At 49.9% G+C, this 9,825-nt stretch overlaps 1 protein-coding gene across 7 annotated transcripts in view; it reads left to right on the plus strand.

Moving 5' to 3' along the window:
* The window catches only part of arhgap20 (Rho GTPase activating protein 20), a 31,307-nt gene extending 27,048 nt beyond the window's left edge, over positions 1-4,259 (plus strand). For all 7 annotated transcript variants that reach the window (XM_078090894.1, XM_078090896.1, XM_078090895.1 and 4 more), the window contains 2 exons: positions 739-853; positions 1,150-4,259. In XM_078090894.1, coding sequence (XP_077947020.1) covers positions 739-853; positions 1,150-2,762 — 1,728 coding nt within the window. In that variant the 3' untranslated portion in view covers positions 2,763-4,259. The remainder of the gene's footprint in view (positions 1-738; positions 854-1,149) is intronic.
* The last annotated feature ends 5,566 nt before the right edge of the window (positions 4,260-9,825 follow it).

A 9,825-nucleotide genomic window follows, 5' to 3' on the forward strand; every position in this document is an offset into this window, starting at 1 on the left:
GGGAGTTTACAGTATTTCAGCTACACTCGGTCTCTGTGGGGGGGCTGGTTTGCTTTTCTTGTGTGTGTGTGTGTGTGTGTGTGTGTGTGTGTGTGTGCAGGAGGTTGTTGATGTTCATTGCAAAGAACTTCCTACAGAATCCTGAGGCCAAGTGTGTGTCGCTGGGACATCCCTCTCTTCACACACACACACACACACACACACACACTCCCGTCAGCACAAATACCCACAGTCACCTAAATATCTCTTTAGCAACACACACACACACACACACACACACACGCTGCCTGTTTGTGAGTGCAGACTGAGCGCAGGCAGCACTTTTCTGCAAAGAAAAAAAAGTGGGATTTCGACATTTCCCCTCGCTGTGGTCAGGGGGGGTCGGGGGGTCGGGGGGGTCGGGGGGGTTGTGTGATGGCTGCCTTCCAACCTCATCTGGAGACACGTGAACGCTGCTTTTAACTCAGCGGACTCGTTCCTCTGAATGTGGAGCTCAACTCTCCGTGACCACAGCGATACTTGGAATGACGGCTAGCAGTTAGCGAGTGGAATTAGCGCTGTAGCTAATTGGTACAAATCTGACTTTATAGTAAATGTCATTTGCCAGATAATTGCCTGAGTGGCATAAAGCTCGTGGGGCATTAGCCAGCTAGCTTAGTTGAACGGGCGGTGAAGCCGCCGCGGTACAAACCCAGCGAATGACACACCTGTGTGACCGCGGCGCTTCTCTCCCCGCAGGTGTGCGAGCTGGTCCGCCTCCTCATCGAGAACTGCGGCGGCGTCCTGGGAGAAGACGTCGCGTTGCTGCTCCGCAGCTCCAACCAGAAGAGCGGCGGCAGCGACCACGGCTCAGGTGAGAGGAGAGGATGGCGAGGGGAAAGGCTCCAGATGGGGAAACAAATGTGGAGGCTTGATTTTCAAACGTTGGTTGTGTAGTGAATTAAAAGGACAAAACGTGGCTTCTAGGGGCTCTCGGGGCGTTGGGGGGCAGCGGAGGTGAAGGAGGTCGGAGGGAGGACGTTTTCTCCTGTAAATTAAATGTTTGGCGCGTGAGAGGAGACGTCTGCGCTTTAAGCACCTTACAGGAAATTCAGGATTCAGGTGTGTCACAGTAACATTCCCCCCCCCCCCCCCTCCTCACCCCGCCAGACGTGTCGTCCTTCCAGATGAACGACTCGTCCTACGACAGCCTGGAGAACGAGCTGAACGACGACCCCGAGTCCCCCTTCCAGGAGACGCCCCCCCTGCGGGACAAGGACAAGCCGGACAGCCGCAGCCGCGACTCCGTCATCACCCTGAGCGACTGCGACGCCGACCCCGACCCCGACGGCGACCTCCTGCTGCGGCTCCCCCCGCTGGCCCGACCCCGGGGGTCCAACCCGGCCGCACGGCAGCCGCCGCCGCCGCCCGCCCGACAGGGGGGGCCCAGGAGGCTGCGGAGGAGCTCGGAGCCCGCCTTGGCCCTGGCGAGCCCCCTGGCCTCGGGCACGGCGGCCGCTCATGCCGACGGAGCCCGCCCCCTGGCGAGGAAGGCGAGCTACGACGCTGCCATGGAGGGCGAGCCAGAGGGAGGGGAGTACGAGGAGTTCCTGGAGCAGAGGCTGAGCGGGCTGCAGCTGAAGGAGGAGGCGGAGGAGGAGGAGGACGGAGGCGAGATGGGAGGAGCCAAGGTCCAGAACGGCGGGCGGTGGAAGGTGAAGCACGGCCCTCCGCTGCGGCTGGACGCTAGCTGCTCCAGCCTGTCGTCGCCGGCGACCTCACCCACAGGCTCCTCCCTCAGCTCCTTAGACTCCGCCTTCTCACAGTACTCCACCGACTACGGTGCCAACGGGGCGCTCTCATTGGCCGAGCCTGCTTCTCTCTCCCCTCTCTTCCTCGGGCGGCCCCATGTGTCCCCCCGGGACTCCCCCCCCCAGAGGGAAGCCCCGCCTCATTGGCCTCCGCCCCCTCAGGTGCAGCGGACATGCCAACCCCCCTCGCATCCACCCAGCCTCCACCCGAACACTTGGATTAAGAAGGACCGCCGCCTGTCCCTCAGGCAGTGCGACGAGGACTTGCCCGAGTCAAACGGGAGAATGCACGTGGGCGGTCCCGGCCCCCAGGACGCGGCGGCGGTGGCGGCGGCGAGCCGACGGAGATCCAGCAGCCCGCCGTCCTACCAGCAGGCGCTGCTGCAGCTGCACGGCCGCTCTCCTTTCTACCGGGGCGGCGAGAAGCCCCTCACCATCCGAGAGCTGCAGCAGGCCGCCACCCACGGACCCCCGAGCCCGGCTTCCCACACAGGAAGTGGGGTTAGACGCGAGTGCGCGCGGCCCCCCCAGGGGGTTTTCTTCGGACAGAACGCCACCGCCCTGGTGCTGCAGAGGCAGAGGTCTCCCTCTATGACTCCGCCCGCGGAGGGACACAACTGGAGGCGGACCCTCCCCCGGCGAGCCTCCGAACCCTCCGAGGTCACCGCGACCTCCGACCTCTCCCGCAGCCTCACCCTGGGCAGGGCTCGCCCCGCCAGAGGAGGTCCGCGCCCCCGAGGGTCCGCGGGGGAACCGGACCGCGGCGAGGCGAGCCTCTGCCTGTCTCCCGCCGCCACCCGGGCCGTGCGGGACTACTTTTCCTCCCAGGACGCCGACTCCTGCCTGCAGAGGAGTCAGGAGGTGGCGCTCGCCATCGTGCAGGGGAAGAGGGAGTGGCAGAGCCGGCGCTGCAGCGACCCGAGAGTCGACGACTTTGAGCAGCTGTTCTTCGCGGAGGAATCATACGTGTGAACTTGTGGCGTGAGCAGACCCCCCCCCCCCCCCCCCCCCATAAGATGAACTTCCTGCTTCCGTCTATTGTGAATATTGTGACCGATGTGTGTCAAACATTGAGATGGATTCGTAGTATCGTTGAGTCGTGATGTCTGACCCTGTGAAGAAGATGTGAAGAAACAGCTTAATTGGACATTTGGAGCCTTGAACTAACATTAAAGTCTCTTGTGCCAAAATCTGGTTCCTCTGAGAAATACTTTTCTCTTGCAAAATGAAGGAAGAAATGAAAGCAAAAGGACAAAGACGCATTTTACTTTATGCTCCTCAAAGCTTTTTAAAATGAGAGGTTACGTATTGTAGGCCAGCGGAGAACATGGCCAGGACACGTTGTGAAAGTCGCCTCATCACAACTAAACATATGATCCAAAACGTGACACGAAATACTGCTTTTACTTTACTTAATGTGCAGAAAGAAGCTCCTCCATGTCACACATTTTAACGCTAAGCATCGATGACAATGTGGTCATGTTGCTACTAAGAACACCTTTATCTCCTGTGATGTCATGACTCAGACAAAGACATTATATATATATATATATATATATATAAAATGTCCTAACCCGCAGAGTGAAACATTTTCAGCTTCTCTGAATCTGTGAATCAATCGGGATGCTATTTATTCACAGGAGCCCAGTTCAAGGACACACTGCACGCTGTGTTGTCCTCGGGGCGGGTGGGGGGGGCTGGGGGGACTGGGGGGGGGGGATCGATGTGTGTGCATAAAAGAAAGTCACAACGTGTCCTGAGTAGGAATGTGGGAAAACATGTGCCATGGAGGGAGAAATCTCCTTAAATTCTCACTAGCACAGCACTTCATTATCCTCAACAAGAAACCCTTTCACACACACACACACACACACACACACACACACACACACACACACACACACACACACAGTGTCCTTGTGTATTTGTGTGTGTGTGTGTTGACTTTCTCTTAACTCTTTTGTCCATCATTGTATGATATTTCTGTGCTGATTTTCGTGGTGACTCTGAATAATAATTGACCTTTTTTTCAATGTTAGTTAATTTGCTGAGGTGTGTAAATACACACTTGTAGATACACACATGTAAATACACACTTGTAGATAATATGTTCAGGACAATAGTTCCCTGGGACCTCATCACACGGTTCCATTCTAAATGTCCTCATATCGTATTAATATGTATTATTATACTTGTTGTCTCCATTACAGTCAATTGTGTGTGTGTGTGTGTATAGTTCTGCATATTTATGATACAGAAATATATAAGTATATAAATATATCACCTTGTTGTGTTGTGTGAAAAAATCCAAAGTGTATTTTTCTACATGCCAATTCTGCTGCTGCTGCCGCTATAGAAAGTATATTTGCTGCCAGGCGACCGTTTGTTTACTGTCAGTTTGATGCTCACGAGATAAACGTCATTCATTTTAATAAATGTTGCTCTTGGGAAACAACTTTGCAGATCAAACTAAGTTGTATTTATTGTTTGTGTGGAATAATTTTCCCGTGACACAATTAATAATAAACTTAATGCAGAGACAATTCAAAGAAGACAAGCTGATGTCCCCTTGCATGTCTTTATTGTCCCCTTGCATCTCTTTAGTCCTCTTGCATCTCTTTAGTCCCCTTGCATCTCTTTATTGTCCCCTTGCATCTCTTTAGTCCTCTTTTGATTCCTGCCTGCAGCTCCCTTTGAACAATGAATTACTCCTCAACCTCCCTACAGCACACACACACACACACATGCACACACACACACACACACACACACATACACACATGCACACACACGCATGCACGCACGCACACACACACACACACACACACATACACACACATACACACACACACACACACACACATACACACACATACACACACACACACACATGCACGCACGCACACACTTACACGCATGCACACACACGCACGCACGCACGCACACACACACACAAGATGCAACAGTACACACTTTCCCAAAGTGAAAAGTAACATTGAAGTTGCACTACAGGACTCGTGTGTATTACACACAGTTATTTTATCCACAGGTGCACACGCACACGTTCACGCTTCAGTCACTGTGTGCTTTTGTACTTGTGTCCCTTTCATGTGCGTGTTGCTGAGGAAGAGGAGGAGGAGGAGGAGGAGGGGGGGGGTCACCAGTCTGACCTTCGCTGGCATTAAACTAAACGGATTAAGTCTAACCTTCATCTCGCCCTTTGTCCTCCTCACCAACGCTCTCATCCACGTTTAAAGAAGCGCTTTGAAGAAGCTTTCTGCTTCCTCTAACCGTGGAACCGCTCGAGGTCTGTGGGGGACGTCTGGAGGTCTGTGGGGGACCCCTGGAGGTCTGTGGGGGGACGTCTGGAGGTCTGTGGGGGACCCCTGGAGGTCTGTGGGGGGACGTCTGGAGGTCTGTGGGGGACCCCTGGAGGTTTGTGGGGGGACGTCTGGAGGTCTGTGGGGGACCCCTTCACATGGGCCAGGGTTCTCTGACATGGATGGAGAACTTTGTGTACTTTGATGGCTTTGATACGATATCTTGAATATACACATTGAGTTAACAGCAAAGTGGGCCGGTGACCTTTGAGGGAAACCCCTGCTGCCCCCTGCACGGGAGACCTCAGAAGCACATCCACCCCCCCTCCAGGTCCCTCTGGTTTTGGGGTGTGGGGGGTCACAGACGACATCTTTCACAGCATCAACGTCTGCCGGGGAATAAACTGTTTGTGAAGATCTGTGTGCAAGAATGTTCACGTTTGTTCATCTGTAAGCAACATCTGGAGTAGGGGGGGGGGGGCAACAGCATGAGCTCAGAGGACAAGCTTGGCAGCCACGTGAAGCCACACTGTGTGCGTTTTGTGGGTTTCCCCTCTTATTACCTGCTCACGGGTGGCCATTATATCCGTGACCTCTGACCCCCCCCCCCTTACATAAACTCCCTCGTTAACTACGCCGGGCCTTTGATTACCGGGGACATCCAGAACCTTCGATCGGGCCAGAATGTGCGTGTGCGTTTCACTGTGTGACCCGTTTGTGGCTCTCAGCTGATGCAACGTGTTGTGGGTCCAGAAGCTCTTTGTGTTGACGGGAATGTTTGTGATATCTGGGTTTTAATACACAAAACGTCCCATTTGATGGCGAGCTGTGGGTACCGGTTCACATAGAGGATCAGGACTAAAGTGAGACTGGTCCTCGGTACCATCAGACAGGTCGTGAGATAATGTGATGTAACCCACTGGATGGACCTGATGGGGGGTCACCAACATCTCCAGGTTTGTAAATCAATAACAATGAAGATGAAGATCCCTTGTTCTCTCTTAGCAGGACTGGTTCACAGCTGTCCTCAGCCAATCAACATCAGTCGAACCAATGGAGGACCAGTCTGAAGGTCTTCACCATCATGTTGGTTCCATGTTGTTTTGGGGACACATCAACAAGGGAAACATTTCCATGGGCTCAATAAATCCACCAGGGGGATTTAATTCAGAAATTCCCTCCAATCTGATTATTATAATCATCATAAGTGGCTCTAAGAGGCTTCGGCCCCGTTTGATTCCTTCATCTGACTGAACAATAGCGGGAGGACTGATATGCAGGCTTCTGACTAACGACCGCCGCGCTGACCCACTTCCTGCCTTCCCATTGGCTCACAGCCCGGCGGTTGCCCGGGGAGACGGAGTTGGCCAGCTGTCACTCACCATGTGTTTGATGCAGCTCAGATAGTGAGCATGTTTATGCCTGTGTGTGTGTCTCTTCCCTCTATCGGCGCAGACGGGATGTACAGAACCTACGAAGGGCGGTTTGCATGTTGGTTTATCCTATAAGTCTTTTGCATAATAACAATAATAAGAATAAAAAGCAACAATAGGATTTTAATTCTCTTTATTCTTTATCACGTCACCTCTACGAGACCCGTCCTGGGTCCAGGTGTGCTGGGTCCAGATGTGCCGTTAATAGTATTTTTAAAGGTTTTGTTCTACATTAAGCATGTACTGTTGTTTTTAATCTTTATCATCATTTTTATTCTTAAGTGTAATGAACATGAAACATGAAACTATGTCGCCTTCATTCGTTTGGATCCAGATGTTTGTGCAGTAAAATTCCAAACGTTGACTTCATTCCTCTAGGGAATGACAATGAAGGTCCATCAGGACTAAGACCTCACAAGACCACACAAACAGCTTCTTCATCAACAGAGACTGACTCTGACATCCCACTTTCTTCACTGCACACGTCACTTTGTGTTCGCACTTTATTTTTTTTTCCTTGTATTCCTTTATTCTTAAACTAACACTTACCATTATATGTTCTTTTATTCCTCTTGCACTGTGTTGTCTTATCGTCCGTTGTCGTACTCTCTGCTGTTACTAAGTCAAATTCCTTGTTTGTGACACATTATGGTCATAAATGTCTCCTGAGAACGTTTCAGATCACGTGGTGATCTGCTGCCGCCGTGAGGCCGGACCGTGAACTGGTCATATGTGTAAATGTTATAGGAAAATGGCCATCGGCCTCTCCCCCCTTCAAAAGAATCTAATGCTTTAACACACGATAATCGACGGAAAGTCTCTCAGTCAGCGGAATGAAACGGCCGTTTGCAGCTTGTTGGTTTTGTTAGGGATTTAAGCCAGAAGTGCACCCCTAGTCATAGAATTTGTAGTGCGTGTGATAATGTTTAGTGTTAGAATTATAGTTTGTGTGTTATTAGATATTAGTTATTACATTAACATGTTAGATGAAGTGAATGCAATTTCAATCAAACACAATTCATAGTCATTTAAATCATATAAACACTGTACACATTAACATTCTGTCACAATGTGATGTTAAAACCTGGGGACGGATGCCAATTGCCGTTCTTTATGGATTTCTCCCAATTTTATCCCCAAAAAGGGTTTTTTGGGAGTTTTTTCTCCTGTCAGGTAATAAATGAACAACTTCATGTAAGGCAGCCGACTGAGGCAAATGTCTTGAGAATTGAACCACATGAACTGTTTTAGATCTTAGGATGAAATGTGATGAACGGTGATCATTAATGATGGGTTGTTGTAATGAAAGTGTACTAGTTATAAGATGAAGACTTAAACGATGTATGCTTTGTTAAATTCACTCATTGAGGCATAAAGCCGAATGTATCTACATTGAGTGCATTGGAATGTGAGGGACAGATGGACAGAGAGGTTTCAGGTTACAGCTGCAGATTCACACCTCGACGTGGAAGGGACAATGGAGGAGGTGACCCTTTGGAGAAGAGGCCAATGACATTCAAATGCACCAAAGAAGACACACCTCAAGAGTTTTCAAAGGACCAAAGCGGGGAAAAGACTGTTAGAACTTCTCCTGCAGCCGCGTTGATAAGTCACTTCAGACTTGCTCAGAGGATTCTCTATTTCGCGAAATATTCCACTGTTCGCTTAGTATTTCACTTTGTAATTGTAATCCCTATTACGTTGTTCAGTTATTAAATAACTTTTGATTTTTGAATTTAAACGAATTGACTCATTCGTGTCCTCGTTTCCGGCCGGGACGAGAACAAAGGATTGAGTCCTCCCTCGAGAGCTTCCGAAACCTTAACAGTTTGACGCTTTAACTTCTACGTCCTGTCGTCAGTTAAACAGTTTCCTCCTCTAGTAAGACTTCTTCTTCCTAACTGTCAGATCTGTCAGCACTGCTGCCGGTGTTAGCACCGTTAGCACCGTTAGCTCAGACGTAGCCATCATGGCAACAAATGTGCTCTGAATTATAAAAGTAGAGATAAAAAAGTAAAAATGAATCTTTGACCGTATGCTCATAAATGTTGGCTTGATGTACGAGCGTCTTCTCACTGACATTCTGAATTATATGAGGTTTGTTTAGCGGTTATCGTGTACTTGTGTGTCTGTATTTGGTCGGAACATGCAGCAAAATGTTTGTGCATAATCTCCCCCAAAAGTATTTCTGTACATTCACAACACAGCCGTCTTACATTAATCTGCATAACATCCAACCACAGTTTCTGTTAGCATCCTGTTAGCATCATGTTAGCATCCCTTCCCTTTAAAACAACCCTGGGCAATAAGCACCACTCACGAGGAAGCTTGACTCTGGCTTTTATTGCTCACGTTCACACATCACACAGTCAAAACGTCTCGTTTGGACAGTTTCTGAGCTTCAGCAGGTTTTCTTGGTCCGTGCTTTAGTTTTGGGTTTCGTTTCCTAAAGAGTTCTTTCTGTGAGGTCTGTTTTTATTCTTTTTTTTTTTTTTTCAACAAACATTAACAAAGACACAGTTAATCACGAGGTCGAGTTCATTGGTGGAAAAGCATTCAGCCAATTTCGTGCGAATCTCTTCTGTCTCTTTTCCAGAGTGAATCGTGTATTTAGAGCGGACACATTCTAGGCCGGCTTAAAGCGACGCCTTCGCACTCCGCCTGCTGACAAGGCGCAATCGGAGGACCTCGTACTCGGCCAACTTTTGGAACGAAACTCTCCATCTTTCAGCGGAAAAAACGTGAAACAGCAGCAAATGATCCGACACTTTCATATTTTGGTTTCGTATAACCACCGCTGACCTGAGCGAAGGGAGACGTTGGGAGGCAATAAAACGCCTCTCGCCTTTGTTCCCTGAAGAGGTGGCACTTTAATCATTTTGATTAACGTGAAATAAAGGTAGGAAAACAAACCCGCACAGACGAGGACCTCACTTCCGTCTGATGGATCTAGGCCATCTTTGTTAAAAGAGCAAGGAAATTACTAAAAGGTATTCGTGCCGACTAAAACCCCCCAAGGAAACCATCAAAGGTGCCTGAAGGAGATGGGGGGGGCACATGACAAGGGGCCAAACGGCGTGACGGACGATCAGATGTGTCAGCGAGAGGCTGAACACTGTTGAGTAACGGGGGGAAAAACCAGAGACACCGTTAGCGCAGTTGGCAAAGCGGGCGTCCTCTTCCAGAGCAAAGACTCCAGTCTGCTCCTGCGGGTCATCATACAAAAACAAAAGGTTCACCACAACAGAAAAATAGCCCACATGCGCTAAATAATCATCCACA

The sequence above is a fragment of the Gasterosteus aculeatus genome, chromosome 16 (assembly GCF_964276395.1).
Source record: "Gasterosteus aculeatus chromosome 16, fGasAcu3.hap1.1, whole genome shotgun sequence".
Taxonomy (NCBI): domain Eukaryota; kingdom Metazoa; phylum Chordata; class Actinopteri; order Perciformes; family Gasterosteidae; genus Gasterosteus; species Gasterosteus aculeatus.